Consider the following 23,996-nt stretch of genomic DNA (forward strand, 5'->3'; position numbering starts at 1 on the left):
TGCCATCGAGTTGATTCCAACTCATAGCGACCCTATATTTCAAGTTACCCTTGAAAGACAAACTGCCCATTTTCAAGAGAATTTTCATTCAGCCCGTGAAGATAGTCTACTTTAGATTCTGAATCCTCCCATGATTAGAGAATATTGGTGGTGGGGTGGGGTAGGGGAGTCTTCTTTGGCCAAGCCAAAAAGAGAACTAATATTAATTCCTAGTAAATATGGCCCTCCTATGGCTTAATAATCCAAGATTTAAGAACCTAAGAAAGATTAATAGACGTTAGTTTGCAAGGGTCTTCTAGAAATGCTTGGATTGAAATTTCATAACAATTACTAGACTGGGAGTCCAGCTCCAGTTTACCTCACCAAGCCTGGAGGGAGGTCACCTTGATAATGCCAGGCAAATGAACAAGATTGTGTATTTGTGAGGAGTATATATTCATGTTCAGGAACTCTTTAGGATTCTCGAAGGATTAAAAACAAACAAACAAAACGACTTGTAGAAGTATCAGAAGATTTTTGAGACAAATGGAAGGAAAAATCATATTCTCGCCCAGCTTAGCTTATGGTATTAGTCTATTTCCTACTCAGAATTGTGCTGTGACTTCTGCAGAGGGAAGAATAAAGTGAAGTTCTATCTTTTCTTGGTCTGCTTAAACAAGCTACTTAATTTTTCTGAGCTTCAGTTTTCTGCCTGTAGGTCGGGAATAATTACAGTCTTGATACCTCATAAATTGCTTGTGAGGAGGGTTAGGTGAAATAATGAACATGAAGTATCTAACAGTGTGCTGGCCACTGTGTTATTTATCAATATTATTACCATTACTGTTTGCAACTGACAGTGGAGAGTGATTCTGAAGGCATTTTAAAAACCTTTGCTTAGAATTGTTATGGTTAATAAAAAGGGGAAAGTGGATGTTGCCCTTGTAATATCAAAGCAAGGTAGTTAAAGATTTTTCGATAAACATACGCTGGGCATGTGCCACTTGGGAGCCCTGGTGGAGCAGCGGTTACAGTGCTGGGCTACTAACGAAAAAGTTGGCAGTTTCAACCCAGCAGCCAAATTGCCGGAGAAAGCTGTGGCAGTCTGCTTCCTAAAGATTCACAGCTTCGGGAAACCCTCTGGGCAGCTATGCTTTGTCTCATAGCCTCCCTATGAGTTGGATTTGATTTGATGGCAGTGGCTTTGAGTTTGGTTTGATACACCTACTTCTAGTTTCATTTGAATTTTTAATTTACATTAACTAAAGGAATTTGGTAATAGGAACGAATTACATGAAGTGGAGAGTGAGATTAGCAATTAGTGACATTCAGGGAAGTGTGCGGGGCATTGCGTTGAAATGGAATTAACAGATGAGATTAGCTTTCACTAATACTTTTCCAGAAACTTAGAAAATATGTTGAGTTTTACCACAGCAGAGATCTATTGGGGCCCATATATCCTTTAGAGGTTGATTTAAAAATTAAACTACAAGAATAAGAGCAGATATGTAAACATTAGGGTGTTTCTTCTGCGGGGAAGATGGCGGTGAGTTTAGTACATTTAATTAAGGTGGTTGGTGATTACGTTTACTTACATTAAAGGTTTTAGTATGTTTTATATATTGTGTTAAACATGTTACGGGCTGAAGAGGCTTAATCTTTGTAGCTTTCTCTATTGGTTTTTCTCTACGGAATTGATTTATCTCATGTTCCACGTTAGATCATTTTAATCGCTGGAAACATTTGAGATATCAATGATTGAGCCTGCTTTCCCTATATTTATTCAGGAAAGTGTTATCTTTTAAGTTAAAACTATACTATGTCTTTGGACGTGGCTCTACTTTATCGCACCCTTTACTTGCAAAAAGTTGTGTACAGTTCTACGGTGCCGCACGCGGTCACAACGGGTATTTTGAAACCAGTCACTTCCCGTGGAGACCGGTTGAGTTCTCGTATCGCGACAACTGCAGACTGCGTGAAGTAGCGTACTCGATAGCCGTTTCTGAGGTAGTTCCTCGATGTCTCTAGAGGCAAGTAATTCGTCACCCCAACAAGAGCGAGTCCTTGGGTTATTACCAGTCCACTACGTGTTAATCTTGAGGAAGAAAATGTTACTCTGAAGTTAAGGCGTTTACAGTTGATTTTGTGACTGCGCCTGTGCCGTGTGTGACCGTGTAATTTTCTGCGTTCTTGTTACTCTGTTCGTTTTCTTCTTAGTTTTTGACTATGCCTGACACCTTATTTTTCTGCCTTGTATGTGTATTTGTATTCCTTTTTCCGTCTTCGTTGTCGTGTCTTTCCATTTTTCTATTCCGCTTAATTATATCTTTACCGTTACGTCTGCCTGACTGTTGTCGGTATTTTTGCATGCTCTCTTTACTGCTCTAACGTGGGCTCTTTTTCCCTGCAGATATTTGTCTTAATACATTCCCCCCCCCCAACTTCTGTCTTTATTGAATTCAGTTTTTCTTTTCCTCTCGTGATACCTGGACATGTGTGCCTCCCTTTATCATTCGGCTGTTATTACTATGTGTGTCTTGGTGTATATTTTTATGCATCCCACTTGCCACTCTCATTCTCAGTGTCTTTTTTGTCTTGTTTTTACTCTAATTTTTGAGTACCTGTGCCTTCGTCCTGTCCCATTTTTACTGTGCTTCTGTTGCTACTTTTTCTATTTCTCTCCTCTTTTCCCACTGTCCCGTTTCCTTAAAAATCACTCGGTCTTTAAAACAGTCGTTTATCTTGTTCTCCCCCATTTCCTGAGTCCAGTTTTTCTCTCAAGTTTTTCTGCCCTTTTCTTGACTCTTCTTAGTCTGGTATTCTTCAAACTTCAGATACTAGTTCTTTCGCTGTTTTCTCAGTCTTTAACCTTTTCTCTCATCTTGTCCCCCTCGGTATGTAATCTATATGCCCCTGCCTTTTATTGCTTATGACTCTTTTTGGCTCTCCCTCTTTCTTATTCTCGTTTCATCGTTTCTGTTGCTTTTGTGCTGGAGTCCTTGACTACTAACTGAAAGATTGGAGGGGTGCATCCATTGGGAGCTACCTTGGAAGAAAGGTGTGGCAATCAGCTTCTGAAAAAAATCAGCCATTGAGAACCCTATGGAGCTCCTTTCTGCTCTGTCACACATAGGGTCTCTATGAGTAGGGATCGACTTCACAGAAACTAGTGATGGTAGTGCCTTGCTTTATTGCCTTCAATTCTTTCTCCACAAATCTTTACCATTGTCTTTTGACTTTCTGTGGCACCCTCTCGTTGCTGTCTTGCTCTGTTTTATGGTCTTTCATTCTTTGTTTTCCTTCTGTGTTTGTGAATTTGTGTCTCTGATGCTCATTCCTGCTTTCCCCTGCCCCTTTGTGTCTGTTGCCTTTTTTCTCTCACTCTACTTTAGAGTTTAAAATTAAAATTTGAAAAGAAGAAAAAGACAGCACCAGAGACAAAGGAACATGAAAGAGGAAAGAAGGAAGAAAAGAAATGCCCAAGAACCTGTGTATGTTCTGTGGGCCAGCAGGGAAAGCAGAGTTAGGGGTAAACCAAGCAAAGAAAGGGAAACAGAGACAGTGACTGAACAAGGTGGAAATAATGGAGACAAATGAGAGGAGTTTTTGTTTTTTAAATGGCTTACTCTTTCTAATGCCGTGTTTTCACAAGGTCCCTCTTCCCTGTTTTCGTCTTTCTGTTTTATTTTACACTAGCTCATTCTCTGTATCCATTTCTGGTTTGCTGTCTGTGTCTGTGCTTCTCGTTTTCCCTTTCTCTTTCTCTCCATTTCACTCTCCTGCTTTCTCACCTCCTCCCCATGTTATTTCTCTACTCTCTCTCGTATCTCTTCTCTCTATTCTGATTTCTTTATCTCCTCAGACCATCCTTCTCTTGGCTTTCTGTGCTCTGTTTTGTTTTGTTTTTTCTTCTGTGTTTTTCTGTCTCGATATTCTTTTCCTGTCCTTTTGCCCTTCTTTGCTCTTCTAGACTTACTGGTTTGTCTCTTTGTTGTCTTCTTTTTTTTTTTTTTCCTAATTTTTAAGACTATTGTGAGTTCTTGTCTGTTTATTATTAATCTGTGGCTTTGAATATTAAAGGCATAGATCAAACTTTGATGAAAAACAAATTACCCTTGTTTCTCTTTCTTTCACTGTGTTTGCTCCTCTTGCGTATGTGCTCGTTCGTCTCCAGTATTTCCACCTTGTTCAGTTACTGTCTCTGTTTCCCTTTCTTTGCTTGGTTTACCCCTAACTCTGCTTCCCCACTGGCCCACAGAACATTCACGGGTTCTTGGGCTTTTCTTTTTTCTCTCTCATGTTTCTTTGTCTCTGATGTCCTTTTCTTTGTTTTAAATGTTTTTGGGTTTCTGTATCTTCCTATGTATATGTTTGTATCCACCTTTACCTGTCTCTCTCTCCTTGAATCCCTCATTTTTCTGTCTCTGTGTATTCTTTCCTCAGAGCTGCTTTCTGCCTGTCTGTCTCTGTGAGAGTAATTTTACTTTGCCTTTCTCTCTGGTTTTTCTTTTTGTGATTTCTTACTCCCTTTACTGTTGCATTGCCTCTGTATTTTTCATTCTTTTAAAAAAAACCTCTAACTCACCTTTTTCCTGTGTGTGTATCTGTGTTTTATTTAGGGTCTTGCCTCTGTCATTGTTTTTTTTTTTAATTATATTTTGTCTTTTAAAATGGATGCTGTATAAAAGCAGGGTGCTTTGTCTCTTACTTACTGATGTATGCCAAATACCTACAGGGCTATACATGGAGTAGATTGGCTCGTAATAGGCATTTGTTGTATTAAATTAAGGTCCCTGGGTAGTGCAAATGATTTGTACTCAATTGGTAAACTAAAGTTTGGTGGATTGAACTCACCCAGTGGTACTGCAGAAGAAAGGCCTGGCAACCAGATTCCGTAAAGATTACAGCCTAGAGATGCCTAAGTTCTGCTCTGCCCAGTGGCATCACCATGAGTCGGAATCCACTCTACAGCAATAAGTTTCTTTTTGTTTTCATTTTGTATTAGGTTGTCCTGTCTTTTGTAGTTCCCTCACTCTATTTCTGCTTGTCTGCTTATCTTCTTGTTGTAACTGTAAGTATTCTTGTCTCTGTTCCTTTACTTCTCTGGATAGCTGTGTATGATTGTGGCAGCTTGTGAACTGCACAAATGTAGGCACCTTGTAATTCTTTTTCTCAGCTCGTATTTCCAACTTCTGTCCCTGACTTTTTCTCCCCTTTTCAGCTTTCTGTCCCTGGCTCTCATTCATTTTTGTTCTCTAATCTCTTTGCTATCTAATATCTCCTTCCCATTTTTGCCCCTTTTCACATTAAGTTTATAACTCATCAGCCTCATTTTGGCATGTTCTTCTGCGCTGATACTGAAACTCAACTTTTTTTCTCAGCTTTATTTTTCTCCTCCCTTTGCTTTAGGTTATTTTCTTCCTTGTTTTGATGAGTATTCATCTTATTTTTTTCCTTATGTTTCCAAAAGATTTCATCTTCCTCATCTTACTTCTGAAACTGTTGTTTTACTCATTGCTCTAGAGATTAGAGCTGGTGTTGATGGTTCTGTTTCATCAACTTCCACATACTACTAACAGAAGATAAAACTATAGAAACAGGGCTGGGGGAACATTGCATGCTTTTCCTGCTTGTTTCTTAACAGCTCTTTATCTTCCTCCTTTTAGCCAAACTTCTCAATCTTCTATGAATGAGAAACTGCATTTTCTTGAATTTTATAGGATTGAATGGAAAATGGCTGAAGAAGACTCTTCTTCCTCATCTACTGCTGCCTCTCAGGAACAAGAACAATTAAAAAACAGAAACTTGATCATATTCTCTGGGGCAACAGACCACCACCCAGATGACTTAACTAAAGGCCCCACTACTCTATCCAGTTTTGCTGTTACTAAGCCTGGCGTTGGCTCAGCTAAGAAGTTGGTGATCAAAAACTTTAAAGGTAATTAAGTATTCATGTTTTAAAGATTTAAGTTTTGGCTCCTCATACCTTATTGTAGCTTTTTAAATATAAAATCCTTAACTTTTAGGAAACTTAGTAACATTGTTGCTTTTGGACTCTGATGATCTGGGGTATAGCCACAACATTACCACAGAATAAGATGTAGCATTTGGAATTTTACTTCAAGCTTCAGATCTTTGTTTCCCTCCAGAAGTAAAGAATGCCTTTAGGTCCAGATTGATACGGCTTTCATGTTACATTGTCTTATGTCTCCTAATGAATGGTTCTGTAATATTACTGAGGATTGGTTTCCCACTGTCAGGAAACAGGCAACACTTTAAATTTTGTATAACTTTTGGAAAACACAGTACAGAAAACAAAAAAAATCTCAAGGAACACAATGAATTGAGTTAGTCGTTCTTAGAACTGAATGCCTTTCAAAATTTCCCAAGGAAATATTAATATTATTTTAAAAATTAGAAATTTTTCTTATTTAAAAAATAAATGTTCTTCTTAACGTTTTGCTCACCTGTGTGTGTGTTTTCCCTTCTTTCATTTCATTTGTTACTCAAAAACTGGTGTATGCTAGAGCCTTTGTGCTGAAGCTTAGTTTTGGCCTTTGTCAATACTTAAAAAGCAGTCTTGTTTGATTTTGGAACCAAATATTCCCTTGGACGTGCTTGAGTTCATATAATTTTGCATGCAGTGAAAGTTTGTGTTTTATGTTTATTTTTGGTAATTATGAGTGTTTTTATAGGATAAGTTTTAGGAAATGGAATGCCCAGGTCCATGCTATTTTAAAATTCTTTGAAAATATTAATAATCCATTTTATCTATCTTTTTGTAGTTTACTTAAGGTCGAGGTATATGATTACATAGCCTTTATTGTGCTAATAATTTTGGTTAATTATTTTGTAGTTCTCCCTGTATGAAAGATAAAAATGAAATTTGCTGTTCTGTTTCAGATTTACAGAGCAGTGTTAAATCACATTTAGAAAATATTCTAAACATAAAGTGTAAATATAAAAAAGTGGGAATGGAACTTTGAAACAGTTCTGTCCATCATCATCATGACATCTGAGCTTTAGTCTTTATTGCTGACTTATATATAAGAACTTAGAGATTCTTAAACAACATTAATTTCACATTGCTTACAATGTCTTCTAAGCTTTTAAAATAACTTGGTAAAATTTATATTATTATGTAAGTTCTACATTAAAGGAGGAATGGCTTGTCTCTGGATGATAGCAACTTTCTAGGAAGAGAGAGAGTGAATACAATACAAAGAAACAATGAAACCGGTTTGGAGCTTGTTATCCTTGGCCGAACATATTTATCGAAAAGGAGTTTCAAAATAAAAATGCCAGTTTTCTTTTTTTTCCTTAAACGGAGCATATTTCCGGTTTTGTTAAAAAGGCATATTTCTGTTTTTTGGAGTGGCTGAATTGTATGGGGTTCTCCCCTCTTAAAGGGAGCAAATCTTGGATTTTGGTTTTTTCTTTGTTCTCCAACTCACTGAATTTTCACTTAAATATTACTCATTTTGTCCTTATTTTAGATATTATCCTTTGTCAGCTTTTTTGATTATCTTAACTTTTTGTTTAATTAAAAAGTCATATTTGTTTAGTAATTTAAATGTGAAAGTGTTCCTCTATTTTTATCAAGAACACTTCTTAGTAATTCTGTGTGTATTTTTTAATTGAGATTAAATTCACATAAAATAAAATTAATGTATTGCAGTACACTTACAGTGTTGTAGAACTGCCACCTCTTCCTCGTTCCAGGACATTTTTACCATCCTAAAAGGATACCCCGTACCCATTAAGCAGTCGTTTTTCCATTCCTCCCTATCCCCAGTCCTGGCAATTACTAGTCTGCTTTCTGTCTCTATGGGTTTGCCTATTTTGGGTGTTTCATACAAATCAAGTCACTCAGTATGTCGCCTTTTAGGTCTGGCTTCTTTTGCTTAAAACCAAACCCGTTGCCGTGGAGTTGATTCTGACTCACAGCAACCCTGTAGGACAGACTAGAACTGCCCCATAGGGTTTCTGAGGAAATGGCCCGGTGGACTTGAACTCCAAGGAATGGCCAAGTGGACTTGAACTGCCGAACTTCTGATTAGCAAGTGAATGCTTAACCACTAGGCATTTGTATGCAGTTACTTATAACAGTAGTACTGTTAAAATATTTGCATATAAATACTTGTTTGAATTTCTGGTTTAAGTTTGTGTGGAATAGTTGGGTTATGTGGCAATTCTGTGTTTAACTTCGTGAAAAACTGCAGGACTGTTTTCCACAGTTGTTGTTAAGTGTTGTCGGGTTGATTTTGACTCAGAGAGAGCTCGTGTGACAGAGTGGAACTGTCCTCCAGGGTTTTCTAGGCTGTAGTCTTTATGGAAGCAGATTGCCGGGTCTTTCTGCCATTGAGCCACTGGTAGGTTCAAACTGGCAGCCCTTTTTTTAGCAGCCAAGCACTTAACCATTGTGGTACAACCTCCCCAGCAATGTATGAGGGTTCAAACTTTTCCACATTTTAGCCAACACTTGTTATTTCTTTTTTTTTTAACTACAGCAATCTTAGTGTGTGTAAAGTGATGTCTTGTTGTGGTTTTGTTTTGCGTTTCCCTAATGGCTAATTATTTGAGCATCTTTTTCATGTGTGTGTCGCGCATTTATGTATCTTCCTTGGTGAAATGTCTGTTCAAGACCTTTGTCCATTTTTTAATTGGATTTTTTAAACCTTTTTGTCATTGAATTAGTTCTTTACGTATTCTGGATACTGGACCCTTATCACATGTGAGATTTGCAAATACTTCCTCCCATTCTTTAGACTGCCTTTACTTTCTTCAGAGTGGCCTTTGATGCACAAAAATTTTTAATTGTCATGAAGTATAATTTATCTTTTTTTGTTGTTACTGCTCTTGCTTTAGTGTCATATCTGAGAATCCTTTGTCAAATCCAAGGTCCTAAGAATTTAGGCCCAAGTTTTCTTCTAAGAGTTTTATGGTTTTTAAGTTACAGGTTTAGGTCTTTGAATTATTTTTTAGTGACTTTTTTTTGTCCATAATGTGAGGTGGCCATCCAACTTCATTCTTCTGTTGTTTCAGCCCTATTTGTTCAACACCATAGAGGTCTGATGAGGTTTTGTCTTCCAGTTTTTTGACATCATCTCCCAGAATACGTCCTGGCATAATCTTCTGTTTATTTGTTAGATAAACCCCTACTGTTGAAAAATTACAGTGAAGAAACATGGCAAAAATTAAAAGAAGCTATACGAGCTATCCAGAATAATACTTCTATTAAATACAGCTTAGAAGAACTCTATCAGGTACGTGTCATTTTAGATATAGATATTTCTTAATCACAAATGGAGTCAGGATTTATATAATGTATTTGTTTTGGATCTCTTGGATCTATTTTATGCGTTATAATTACAGAATCCACCATGGATTATAATTATTCAGTTAATTCGTAAATTTTTCTGTGTGTTTATAATGACTTATGCAGCTACCATTAATTTTGTGCACGTATGCACGTGTGTGTGTGTATATATATGGATATGTGTATAAATATACGTATGTGTATGTATGCTCATCATCCAAGTTACTCTGATATAGCAGGTGTTCTGTAAATTTTTGTTATTCTAAATAGAGTCTATTTACAGTGACTGTTAAAACTGAAGGAATTATATGGAATCACAAATGGATTTCAAAGCTAATGAGGACCTTGTCAGTAATTTTGCAAGTAGATTTTTTAGAAGTTAATTAAATCATTGAATATTCTGATACACCTGTTGTACCTAACTCCTCACGCATCACCTCTCTTGTTATCTGACATTTTGTATTCACTTTATGACAGTAGTAAAAAGTCTACTACCTGACTATTTTGTGCATTAACCGGGAAGTGGGCACGGTGGCAGTGGCTGCGGAGCATCCCATCCCTTGACGAATGTCTCTGGACAGCCCCTGGGAAGCTGGGCCATGCTGTCCTGCGCTCTCCACACCCTCCTGCCAGCCAGGGTGCTATGTCCAGCTGCCTCGTTGGGCTGGCCTTGTCCCTGGCTGTGGCCTGTGTGTGGATACCCAGCCAACAGGCGCCTGTCCTGGATTCCCAGCTCCTATGCACCCTGAGGTCCTGCAGTTCAAGATTGCTGAGGGGTGGGAAGGGAAGAAAGAAACAGGCTTCAGAGAGGGTGTTTGGAAGAAATGTGCAAGTTTAGTAACATCCCAAGTGAGCCAGGTGGGGCCTGAAGCCTCTGCCTTGGTGGGGCAGGGTGTATGACCCGCCTCCCAGTGCCCTTGCAGGAAGCCCCAAGCTTTGGTAACTCACCAGGCCCAGAAGGCAGAGCAGGCACCAGGATTGGGGGATGCGGGCTTTCAGGGGTGGGAGCGGAGCCTTGGAGGTGGCTCTGTGAGGGAAGCTCCCACTCGGCATAGGAAGAGTATGAGCACAGCCAAGTTCTACCCAGCTTTCATCTACTCCAAGTTTCCTTTTCCGCAGAGGAATAATCCATAACTGGACTTGTCACAGTGATGAGCAAATCAGTAGGTTTGAGCTGTTATTATTTCTGTGATCATAATTTTGAAATAAAAATAATGGGACAAATGGACAGCTTGAAAATGGAAAAAAAAAAATCCTCCATTTCACGTAATGTTCAATTTTGCATCTGGTCTTTGGAACCCAACTATGTCAATAAGTGAGGAATGGGTGTATTTGTGGCAATAATTTATGCAGCTACAGTTACTTTTGCACGTGTGTGTATGTGTGTACACACGCATGTGTGAGAGTATATATCATCGTTCAAGTTATTCTAGTTTAGCAGTCTTGTGTAAATTTTTGTTATTCTAAATAGAGTCTAGAGTGTTAAAACTGAAGAAATTATATGAAATCACAAATGGATTCCAGGGCTGTGTTAGGACTTCGTTACTTATTTTGCAAAGTGTTTTAGAAGTTAATTAAATCATTGAATAGTCTGATAGCTCTTTAATTTTTTGTTTAAATGGTTTTATGACGTGTTTATCTTTGGCTTCCATCAAACTGTGTTGTGATATCAAGAAAATGTTTTCCAAGTTTAATGAAGTAAAATCTGGGAGATATTATTCAGGGGTAATATTTTTAATTTGGTCTGTTTTAGAATCAATCACGTATTGAATACACGGAAGTAATTCTTTGTTATTTTCTGTTCATTCTTTATAGTATATGAGCTTTATGAATCAAACCATTAACCTGGTTTTTTGACTATTTCTGCCCTCTTTCTCTTCTTCCATTTCTTTTTTCAATTGAAATGCGCCCCTCCCCACACTTGCTCTCCTTCTAGTTTTTTTCCTTTGTTATTGCTGATGTACTGTCTGAAGTGCTGACTGTTGTTTTGGATGAGTATTTTCATTTCAATTCACATTTCTTGAGGTTACTGCAGATACATTGTTTAATAGTACATGCTTTTGGACTGTAACTACCATGAGTTGGAATCAACTCGATGGCACTGGGTCTGGTGTTTTTGCATAAGGGAATCACTTGACAGACCTGGTGAAAGCACTTGGCAAGTGATTTCACCTTTCCGAGCATCAGTTTTCTCATCTGTAAAGAAGAGGCTAATAATAAAAGTATAGCATCCCTGGTGGTACAGTGGTTAAGACCTCAGCTGCTAACCAAAAGGTCAGCAGTTTGAATCCACCAGTTTTTCCTCAGAAACCCTGTGGGGAAGTTGTACTCTGTCCTTCTAGGGTTGCTCTGAGTCGGAATTGACTTGACAGTAATGAGTTTTTTTTTGCGGGGGGGAGGTGTTTATTAACCCTAAAAACCAAATTCGTTGCTGACGAGTCAGTTCCAACTCACAGCAAGCCCATAGAACAGAGTAAAACTGCCCCATAGGGTTTCCAAGGCTGTAACCTATTCTGGAAGCAAATCACCAGGTCTTAACCACAGTTCCACCAGAGCTCCATTACAGTGTTACAGTATGATATAATTTTGTGAGGAATATATGAGGCATGTTTTCTATAAATCATTTGGAACAGTCTTTGGTTGGTAGTAAATGAGTACTTTGTATTTGATAGCAGTCATTCTTCCTCTTTATCCTGCTCTTCCAGTTTTTTTCCTCCTTATAAGTGGCATCGTTTTCACAGTCATATTCCTCATCTTGGATAGATACGCTCAGAAATTTTTTGTCTTGGGAGTATATGTGTACATTCCACTCCAGTAGGAAGTTCAATTTTTATCTTGTGTATATTTAAACATTTTATTGTGCAACCCTTTGTGTGCTAGGTCCTTGAGAGCACAGCTCTTCTCTGAATTGTAAAACGTGCATAAAATTTACCATTTTAACCATTTTTAAAGTTCACAATTTAGTGGCATTAAGTATAATGACAAAATTCTGCAACCATCACCCCTGTCTAGATCAAGAGCTATTTTTTTTTTTTTAAATCATCTCAAAGGAAAGCCTATACCCACTTAGAAGCCACTCCCCATTTCTCGTTGCTTCTAGACGCAGGCTAGTACTGCTCTCTTTTCTGTCTCTTATTTTCTTTCTGATTTACTTATTCTGGATGTTTCATATAAATTAAGTCACACAATATGTCTGTCTCCTTTCAGTTGATGTAATATTTTCATTTTTATGGATGAATGATATTTCATTGCGTGGATATTACGTTTTGTTTATTCATTTATCAGTTCAGGGACCTTTGGGTTGTTTCCGTCTTTCGGCTGCTTTAAACATTAAGGGACATGTTTTTGTTTGAACACTTATTTTCAGTTCTTTGGATATAAACCCAGGAGTGGAATTGCTGAGTCATATGGTGATTCTATTTTTCACTTACCTGAGTAACTGCAAAATTGTTTTCCTCAGTGAGTACAGTTTTGTACAATCCCGACAGCATGGTCCATATCCACATTCTCACCAACAGCTATATTTTCTATTTATTTTATTATAGCCATTCTACTGAGTGTGAAATAGCCTTTCATTGTGGATATTGTTTCATTTCCCAAATGATTGATGACATCAAGCATTGTTTCATCTGCTTGTTAGCCATTTTTATATCTTCTTTGGAAAAAACGTGTGTTCAAATCATTTGCATATTTTTTTCTTTCTTGTTGTTGAATTCTGAATGTTAGGAATTATTACATATTCTGAACACTAGACACTTAGGAGATTTGCAAATAATTTTCTTCCATTATTTAGATTGCCTTTTTTCTGATAGTGCTTTTTGATGTGCAAGAATTTTAAAGATGAACTTCTCATGTTGTCTACGCTGTTTTTAATTTTTTTTTCTTGCAGTGGGGCATGTATAAGAAAAATTTCATAATCGTTTTTGAATTTACAATTCAGTTACATTAATTATATTCACTACATTGGGTACCATTAGCACTATTTCCAATTTTTTTCATCACCTGTAGCAGAAACTGGGCACATCTTAAGCAATAACTTCCCATCCCCTCACCCTCCCAGCCCCTGTTAACTACTGTAAACTTTGTCTCTATACATTTGCCTATTTTAGATATTTCACATAGTGGGATCGTAGAATATTTCTTCTTTTGCATCTGACGTATTTCACTTAGCACGATGTCTTCCAGGTTCATCCATGCCATAGCACATAGCAGTGCTTTCGGTCTTTTCCCATTGAGAATGATGTTAGCTGTGGCCTTTCAATAATACTTTTTAACATACTGTGAAATTTCTCCTCTAGTTTGTTGCATGTTTTTATCACGAAAGGGGTTGAATTTTGTGAAATGCCTTTTCTGCATCTGAGATGACCTTCTGCTGCTTTTTATTCGTTGTATTACTGGGGTGTATCGTGTCAATCCTGTAACATGAAACACCTTTGCATTATACCTCATAAAAAGGTATATAATCCCTTTTTAAAAATTGTAAGTGTATATGTAAAAAAAATTTTTTTTAAAACAAATCTAACGTTTTTTTTGCATGTACAATTTGCTATTGTTGTTAATTGCCGTTGAGTCAGTTCTCACTCATGGAGACCCCACCTGTGCGTACAGGTACTCCTCCATAGGGTTTTCAAGGCTGTGTCCTTCTGAAAGCAGATCACCAGGCTGTCTTCCAAGGTGCCTCTGGGTGGGCTTGAACCTCCAATCTTTCAGCTAGTAGTCTTAACCATTTGTGCCACCCGGGGACTCCACATGTCCAGCTTAGTGACATTAATTATGTTCATTGTGTTGTTCAACCATCACCACTACCAGTTTCCAGATTTTTCCATCACCCTGTGAGAAGCTCACTGTCGGCCAAGCAGTGAGTCTGACTTTTACCCTTCCTCCATCCCACACACCCCTGAAACCACCGATAAACTTTGTTCTGTGTGCACTTGCCTGTTCTATGAAATATAAATGTGTCATGTAAGTGTGGTCATAAATATTGTCCTTTGTGACAGGCTTATATCGCCCAACATCACATTTCAAGGTTCATCAGTGCTTTAGGACTTCGGTTCTTTGTGTTGCAGAGTAATATTTTCGTTATATGTGTGTATCACGTATTGTTTATCTGTTGATGAACATTTAGGCTGTTTTCATCTCTTAGGTATTAGGAATAATACTCCAATGAACATGTGTGTACAGGTACCTATTTGTGTTCTTGGTTTCAGTGCTTGTGGGTATATAACTAAGAGTGGAATTGCCAGATCTTATGATAATGCAGCATTTAGTTTTTGAGAAATCACTAACCTGGTTTCCACAGTGGCTATACTATCCTACCAGCAGTGAATGAGGGCTCCAGTTTATCCACATCCTCGCCAACACCTGTTGTTTTCTGCTTTTGGAATCATAGTCTTTTTACTGGGTGTGAAGCGATACCTCATTGTGGTTTTGATTTGCATTTCCCTGATGATTAATGGGAAACCCTGGTGGCGTAGCGGTTGAGTGCTACGGCTGCTAACCAAAAGGCCGGCAGTTCGAATCCACCAGGTGCTCCTGGGAAACTCTGTGGGGCAGTTCTCCTCTGTCCTATAGGGTTGCTATGTGTCGGAATCGACAGCAGTGGGTTTGGATTTGGTTTTTTGTTTTGCTGTGATGATTAATGGTATTCAGCATCTTTTCATGTGCTTCTTGGCCATTTGTATTACTCCGTTACTGAAATGTCCATTGAAGCCCTTTGCCTATTTTTGATTGCATTGTCATTTTGTTGTTAAGTTGTAGGAGTTGTTTGTATATTTTGGATTTAAAACCAAAATTCCCCCCCTCCCCCCTGATGTATAGGCTGTTTCTTTACTTGGTTGGTGAAATTCTTTGATGCACAGTTCTTGATTTTAATGAAGTCCAGTTAATCTGATCTAATCTTTCTTTAGTTCATCATGCTTTTGATGTCATATCTAATGATCCATTGTCAAAAATTAGGTTCCAAAGTGTTACTCTTACATTTTATGAGCATTTCATGGGTTTTGTTCTTTACTTCTTATATTAGGTCCTTGATCCATTTTGAGTTAGATTTCACATATGGTATGGGTCCAGATTTACTCTCTTGCTTGTGGAAATCCAGTTGTCCCAGCATCATTTATCAAAGAGACTGTTCTTTCCCCACAAGATGGACTCCACACCCTTTTTGACAATTATTTGACTCTAATTTCTATTCTTCTCGGTCTGTATTATCGTTAGGTACTTTCAGCAAGGAAGGCATAGGTCAAAAAAAAAGAAAACCTTTGTTTCTCTTTCTTTCACTGTTTTTGCTTCTCTTGCGTATCACTCATTCATCTTCATTATGTCCACCTCATTCAGGCTCTGATTACCGTGTTTTCCTTTCTTAGCTTGGTTAACCCCTTACCTTTGCTTGTGTGGTGTTTTCTGCTTTCGGCCAAGATCCATGTGACATCAGTGATGACAATCCCTCATTGTCTGCATCCTCTTCTGAATCTGGATTGACTTTCTGGCAGTTTCCTGTAGCTGTACTCCTGCAACTGTTTTTGACTTACCTTCAGCAAAATTTTACCTGCATATGATGTTGTCCGACAGTTGCCATGTTCTGTTGGATTACTTTTCTTTGGAACGGGCACATGCGTGGATCTATTCCAGTCAGTTGGTCAGGTAGCTGTCTACCAAATTTCTTGGCAAAGATGAGTGAATGCTTCCAACATTGCATCCGTTTGTTGAAACATCTAATTTGGTATTCCGTCAATTCCTGGAACCTTGTTTTTCAACAGTGCCTTCAGTACAGCCTGGACTTCTTCCTTTGGTGCCATCGGTTCTTGATCATATGCTACCTCTTGAAATGGTCGCATGATGACCAGTTCTTTTTAGTACAGCGACATTGTATTTCTTCCATGCTCCATCATTTCTTCTGCTCGCTTAGCTACCCTGTGTTCTAGAGCGAGTTTCAGAGTCTCTTCTGGCATACATTTTGGTCTTTTCTCTCATTTAAATGACCTTTTGCATTCTTCACATATGACGCCCTTGTTGTCATCCCACAGCTCCTCTGGTTTGCGGTCATTAATGTTCAGTATGTCAGACGTATTCTTGAGATGGCCTCTCTCTTCAGTTGGGAAGTATGGAAGGTTGTACTTTGGCTCTCAAGGACTTGTTTTAATTTTCTTTCATTTTAAGTTGAGCTTGGATATGAGCAATAGCTGGTCTGTTCCATAGTCGACCCCTGGTGTTGTGCTGACTGATAATATCGAGCTTCTCCATCGCCTCTTTTCCACAGATGTAGTCGATTTGATTCCTGTGTATTCCACATGGCGATGACTGCATGTACAGTTGTCATTTATGTTGTTGAAAAAGGTATTTCCGATGAATAATAGTATTAAGTCACTGGTCTTGCAAAATTGTATCATGTGATCTCTGTCATCATTTCTTTTGCCATGGCCATGTTTTCCAAGTGCTCTTCCTACTTCGTTGCTTCTACCTTTCTCGTTCCAATCACCAGTAATTATCATTGCACCTTGATGGCGTGTTTGATCTATTTCAGACTGCAGGAGTTGGTAAAAATCTTCAATTTCTTCATCTTTGGCATTAGTGGTTGGTATGTAAATTTGAATCATAGTCATATTAACTGGTCTTCCTTGCAGGTTTATGGGTAGTAGCCTATCACTGACAGCATTGTTCTTAAGGATGGATCTTGGAATATTCTTTTGGGTGAGGAATGTGCACCTCTTTACTTTGTCATTTCCAGCATACTAGACCATACGATTGCTCATGTATTCAGAATGGCCAATGCTAGTCCATTTTAGCTCACTGATGCCTAGGATATTGATCTTTAATCTTTCTCTTTCATTTTTGGCAACTTCCAACTTCCCTTGATTCCTACTTCGTACGTTATTCCACGTTCAGTTAGTAGTGCATGTTTGTAGCTTTTTTTTTTTTTTTTTCCTCATTTTAAACCATGCCATGTTAGCAAAAGAAGGTCCTGAAAGCTTGACTCCAACCATGTCATTAAGGTCAACTTGACCCCAGTTGTATTTTGAGTGCCTTCCAACTTAAAGGGCTCATCTTCCAGCACTGTATCAGACAGTGTTCCGCTTTTATCTGCAATATTTGCACTGACCGGTTTTTTTTTTTTTTTTAGAGTAAATTGTCAGGTTGTTCTTCCTAGTCTGCCTTAGCAGATGTCTGCTTACATCTGTTCCCACCGGTGACCCTGCTGATAATTGAAATCTTCCAGCATCACAACAGCAAAGGCACCACAATATTACAAACTGTCAGACAAGTGGTGGTACTGCTCTGTATGTCTTATCAGTAGCAAGCTGTTTTGAAAACTAGCTTCATGGTATGTTTTAAGATAGAGAAGTGTGACCCTGTCTACTTTGTTCTCACTTTTCAGGATTGCTTTGCTATTTGGGCTTTCCGTATCAATTTAAGGATTGTTTTTTTCACTTCTGCAAAAAAAGACTTGAAATTTTGATGGTGATTGTGTCGAATCTGTAGATTGCTTTAGAGATATTGACATCTTAACGATACTGTCTTCTGACCCATCAGCACAGAAAGTCCTTCTGTTTATTTTAGGGCTTCTTTAATTTCTTTCAGCAATGTGTTACCATTTTCAGTGTACAAATCTTTGACCTCCCTGTTTAAGTGTATTCCTAAGTATCTTATTCATTTTGGTGCCATTCTAAATGGAATTGATTCCTTAGTTTCTTTTTCACTTTTCTAATGCCAATGTACAAAAACCTGACTGATTTTTATGTGTTGACCTTGTGTCCTGCTACTTTACTGTGTCATTGTCTTAGCTCTAGTAGGGCTCTTGTAGAATCTGTGGTGTTTTTTCTGTAAAGGATCATTCTGTTTGCAGAAAGTGATAGTTTTACTTTTTTCCCTCCAATTTGGTTACCATTAAATGCCTTTTTCTTACCTAATTGCTCTGGCTAGAACTTCCGGTACAGTATTGGAATGGCGTGGTGAGAGTGATCATCATTATCTTCTTTCTGATCTTAATGAGAAAGCTCTTGAGTGTTTATCTGTTGAGGATGATCTTAGCTGTGGATTTTCAAAACTAAATTATTTTTATCACATTGAGAATTTGTAGCTTGAATGTTTTTCTTTTTCTCTTATGAAGTGTGTTAGGTTTTGTCAGATGCCTTTTTTTATATTGATTGAACTCCTCATGAGTTCTTTTACTCTGTTCTATGAATGTGGTGTATTGCATTGATTAAGGAGCCCTGGTGGTGCAGTGCTTAAGTGCTCGGCCACCGACTGAAAGGTCTGCAGTTTGAACCCACCAGCTGCCTGCAGGAGAAAAGACCTGACTCTCTGCTCCGGTGAAGATTACAGCCCAGGAAACCCAATGGGGCAGTTCCACTCTGTCTTATACGATTGGTGTGAGTTGGAATTGACTCGACAGCACCCACCAGCAACATAACATTGTTTGCTATCCTAAATTTAAAGCACCCTTGCATTCCTGTGATAAATCTGTCTTGATCATGGTGCGTAACTTTATTGATATGCTGTAGCATTCTGTTTTCTAAAAGTTTGTTGAGGATTTTTGCATCTGCATATTTAATGGACATTAGTCTGTGTTGTATTTCATGGTGGTCCTTATTTCCCTTTGGTATCAGGATAATGCTGCCCTTCCAGAATGACATAGGAGGTGTTCCTTCCTTTTCTGCTTTTTGGAAGAGTTTGAGTAGAATTGGCATAAATCAAGTTTTAAATGTTCAGTTGAAATTCACGGTGGAGCTATCTTGTCCTGACTTTTCTTTTTTGGAAGGCTTTTGATTACCAGCTCAGCCTCTTCACTTGCTATAACTTTGTTGAGATTTAAAATTTTTTCTTTTGAAATTTTAGGAATTTGTCCGGTGAATCTAATTTGTATTGTGTGTGTGTGTGCACATACCTACCCTCAGACACACATATACCTACATACATATAAATACATATGTACACACACACATATATATATATGTATGTATATAGTATTCTGTGAGTCGGAATCGACTCAACACCAGTTGGTATTTTCATATGATCCTTTATTTCTGTATGGTTGGTAGCAATGACTTCACTTTCACTTTTGATTTTAGGTATTTATGTCTCCTTTCCCTTGTCTGTCTACCTAAAGCTTTGTTGATTTTACTGATCATTTTAATGGTTTCCTTGAGTCTTTATTTTTTATGCTTTATTTATCTCTCCGCTAATCTTTGTTACTGTTCTTCTTGTAGTTTGAACTGAATTCTTTGTCTGCTTCCTCAAGGTCTAAACTTATGTTAATGATTTGAGATCTTTATCCTTTTTTTGACATAGGCATGTACATCTAAAAATTTCTCTCAGACCACTACCTTTGCGTCATCCAGTAAGTTACGGTATGTTGTCCTTTTATTTATGTTCTTCTGTAAAATTTTTTGATTTCCCTTATGTTTTCTACTCTGAGTCTCTTGATTTTGTAACAGTGTGCTGTTAATTTCCACATTTTTTGAAACTTTTATTTTTCCCTCTTCTGTTGATTTCTAGTTTGTTTTTTTTTTTCATTTTGTTTAAAGAAGATACTTTGATTTCAGTCTGTTAAATATCTATTAAAGCTCACATTGTGGCCAAATGTAAGGTCTGTCTATACTAGAGAATGATTCGTGTGCACGGGAAAAGAAAGTATATTTTGTTATTGTGTGGAGTGTTTTATAAATGTCTCTTAAGTCTAGGTTTATAGTATTATATTCCGATTATCTACTTCTTTTATTATAGCGCCGTCTGTTTCTTCTTCTAATTCTGTCAGCGTTTTCTTCATACATTTTGGGGCCCTTTTTGTAGGTGCATATATAATTGTTACATCTCTGTGATGAATTAATACTTTCATCGTCTTATAATGTCCTCCCTTGCTTCTAGTAACAGATTTTGACTTACAGTCTGTATAATTGGATCTTATTAGGTGCACTCCTGCTCTCTTTAAAAAAAAAAAGAAAGAAAGAAGCCAAAATTGCATGGAATATGTATATATATGTTTTCCATCATTTCACTTTCAACACACCAGTGTCTTTTAGGTCTGAAGAGGAACTCTTTTAGGCAGCATATAGTGTTAGTATGTTTTCTTAACCATTTTGGCAATCCCTCTCTTTTGATTGGACAGCTCAGTCCATTTACATTTCAAGTCATAGCTGATAGGGAAGGGCTTCTGTTTTGCTGTATATTCTTTCTCTTTCTTATACCATTTTTGTCTCTCATTCCCTCTAGTAATAAAATACAGCTTAGGTTAATGTTTAGTTAATTTTTTTTGGTGAACCACTTTGACTTCTTGTTTCCTTTTGCGTACATTTTTTAGATATCACTTTGTGATTATTATGGATTGCATTTAACATCCAAAAATTGTAACAGCTGAGTTTAAGTTAGTACTAACTTGTATACAAAAACTGTTTCCATATCACTCTTCTCCCCTTTTTGTTGCTGTTTTTACAGATTTCTTCTTTATATATTGTGTGCCCAGTACCTGTAAGAGATAACAAATAGAGTTAGAACTTTAAAATACTATTGTAATACAGACCTTTATGTTAGCCATGAAATTAGATTTACTGGAAATCTTTGTATTCTTTATACTTGTGCAAGTTACTATCTGGTGTAATTAGGATTTCTTGTAGGGCGATTCTTATGGTAAAGGACCCTCTCTGCTTTGTTTTTTCTTGGACCATCTTAACTTTGCCCATATTTTTGAAGGACTGCTTTGTTGGATAGAATTCCTGGTTGGCAGTTTTTTTTCTTTCAGCATGTTAAGGATGTCATATCACTGCTTTCAGCTCCATTTTCTTAGGAGAAGTCAACCCTTATTGAGGATACCTTGACTGTGACAATTTGCTTCTTTCTTGTTGCTTTCAAGATTCTCTTTTTATCTCTGGTTTTCATGAGTGTGATTAAACTGTGTGGATCTCCATGTTTTTCCTAGTTGGCATTCACTGAGCTTCTTACATATGTAGATTTGTATCTTTTGTCAAATTTGAGATTTTTTTCTGCCATTATTTTTTCAAATAGTCTCTCTGTCCCTTTCTGTCCTCTCCTCCTGGGCCTTCCATATGTGCATACGTGATCACTTGATCGCTTCTCATAGTCCCTTAATTAAGCTGTGTTCAGTTTTTAATATTCTTGCTAATCTCAGTTGCCTTATCTACAAACTTGTTGATTCTTTACTGGTTAAATTACGCTATTGAGCTCCTCCAGTGATCTTTTCAATTCTGTTTTCAACTTTCATATTTGTTTCTTTCAAAAAAATTCTTTCTCTTTGCTGAAATTCTGATTTGGTCCTGTATTTTTCTCTTGATTTTTAAGAATTCTTTTTCCGCATTTTCCTGTAGTTCTTTGTGCATGTTTAAAATTCTTTGAAGTCTTTGTCTGGTAGGTTTTAAATTCTTTGTCTTGAAAGTCCATTGCTTTGTTCCTCATCAGTGTTAGTTACTGTTTTGTTTGTTTGCATGGGCCATCCTTTCTTGGTTTTTTAGCGTTTATTTTTTGTATGACTTGTGATTAGTTGTTGAAATTAAGAGATTTGATTGTTTTAATGTGGTAACTCTGGAAATCTTTTTTTTTTTTTTTCTCTTCCCTAGTTTGTTTTACTTTTCTGGCTTCTTTTTTAATTGTTAAGTGTTGTAGTTGTCTGCTTTAATAACAGCCTCCTTGTCTGGGACTGCTGTCACTGCTTTAATGTCAGTGTCCCTGTCAGGGAGCATCATCTTTCGCTCTTGTGATGCCAGATTCCCTTACATAAGAGGGCCGTCTGTCACTGCTTTAGCGCCAGGCTCTGCACCTGGGAGCACCAGCTATTGCTACCTTACTGCCAGCTTTCTACCTGGGAGCACAAGCCATCACCGTTGCAACTCCAGACTTTCCGATAGGGAGCTCTGTCACCACCTAAACACTAGGCTTCGTCATGTGGCTGTTTTAACATCAGGACCGTTGCCTAGGAGCGCTGGCTGTGGCTGCTTCAACACCAGGCTCAGTGCCTAGGAGCACCAGCTGTTGCCATTTCAACACCAGTACCCCGACCTAGGAGCAGTGGCTATTGCCTGTGAGTGCCTTCTGCCTGGGAGTGCCAGCTGAGAACGTTGGCGGTGGCTTCAACACCAGGCCCCCTGCCTCAGTGTAGTGCCAGCTGTCACTGCTTCAGTACTAGGCCTTCTGCTTGAGAGTGCCAGTTTTTGCTGCTTTAACACTAGGCCTCTCACTTGGATGCACCATCTGTGACCACTTCAACACTAGGCGCCTCTCCTGGAAGTTCCAGGTATTGCTCTTTCAATATGAGGCACCTCATTTGGGAGTGCCAGCCTTGGCTGCTTCAACGCCAGGTCCCCCTCACCTGTAGCACTGGCTTGGCCACTTCAACATTAGGTTCCTCACCTGGGAGTGCCAGCTGTGGCCAGTTCAGCAACAGGCCACCACCTGGAAGTGTCAGCTGTTATCTCTTTGAACACCAGGGTCCCTGCCTGGGACTGCCAGCCACTGCAGCCCGAAACAGCTGCACTGCGTTGAGTGGGTAGTGGGACATAGAGAGGTGGAGAACCAATGATTCCCTAACATTTATATCTCAAGTTTGTTTTTGATTCAGTGTTTGTTTAGATGTTATAACTGGTTTCTAGAATTCTAAGACAATTGGTCCTACCAATTTTTGGCGGTTGTTTTTTCTAGTTTTATTGTGGAGAGTTGGGAACATGTAGCTGCTTACACCACCGTCTTCCTCCTCCTCTTCAAGGTGCTTTTGTAAGATGTAATTTCTGAAAGAAACAGTCTCCTTCAAGCCCAGGCACTGGTAACTACAGGCATTCCCAGCTGTAAGTTGCTGACAGACGTCTCTCAACCTTGCCTGATTTTCTAGAAAGACCAAAGTGAGATGAGGGTGTGGTTTTTATCAAACTCTCAGCAATTTGCTTATTAAGTGTGCCCTACTCCTTAAAATGTCTGAGACCAAGCTTCCTCTCTGGGAGTGCAGGGTGCCACCACTCTAATACAGCTGTCTCATGCTGATGAAGGGGTGGAGTGCAGGCAGGCAGAAAATCAAAGGTTTCGTACCATTTATATCTTGCTTTATTTTTTAATTTAGCATTGACTTCCTGACTGTAATCCTTTTTTTGGTGTTCGGCATTTTCACAGAGTTGATTCTGCCAGCTTCTGCTTGTTTTTATGGGAGTATGGGAGCATGCAGCTGCTTATGCCATCATCTTTCTGCTTCTTGTGCTTTTAATGTCTTAACTAGGATTTTGTTACCAAATGTAAGCTTCTGAACATTTATTGCTGTGTTTTCTTCTAAGAGTTTTTATGGTTTTGATCCATTCCTTCTTCCCTGTGTAGATACCAGCTTGTCCCAGCACAATTTGTTGAAGAGAATGTTCTCTCCCTGCAAAATGGTCATGGTACCTTTGGTGAAAATCATTTGACCATGATGTATGGGATAGTGTATGGATGCCCAGTTCTGTTTGTTGATCTTTATGTCTCTGCGTTTTGATATATCTAAGATCTGTAAGTTTTGATTACCACAGCTTTGTGGTGAGTTCTGAAATTGGGAAGTCCAAGTCCTCCAACTTTGGTTTTCTTTTTCCAGGATATTTTGGCTATTTGGATGACTCACAGTTCCATGTGAAATTCAGCATTAGTTTATTCCATTTCTTCAAAAAAGATCATTACGATTTTGAGAGGATGGCATTATGTCTGTAAATTGCTTTGGGTGGTATATTGCCATCTTGAGAAT

The 23,996-nt window shown here is 38.2% G+C and overlaps 1 protein-coding gene across 1 annotated transcript in view; it reads left to right on the top strand.

The window, feature by feature from the left end:
• Window positions 1-5,712: 5,712 nt before the first annotated feature.
• LOC135229081 (cullin-4B-like) overlaps window positions 5,713-23,996 on the top strand; it is a 208,185-nt gene continuing 189,901 nt past the window's right edge. The window contains exons 1-2 of the mRNA XM_064278876.1: window positions 5,713-5,917; window positions 9,130-9,245. Of these exons, the coding sequence (XP_064134946.1) occupies window positions 5,713-5,917; window positions 9,130-9,245 (321 nt within the window). The remainder of the gene's footprint in view (window positions 5,918-9,129; window positions 9,246-23,996) is intronic.

This window comes from Loxodonta africana, chromosome Y, assembly GCF_030014295.1.
Source record: "Loxodonta africana isolate mLoxAfr1 chromosome Y, mLoxAfr1.hap2, whole genome shotgun sequence".
NCBI classification, from domain to species: domain Eukaryota; kingdom Metazoa; phylum Chordata; class Mammalia; order Proboscidea; family Elephantidae; genus Loxodonta; species Loxodonta africana.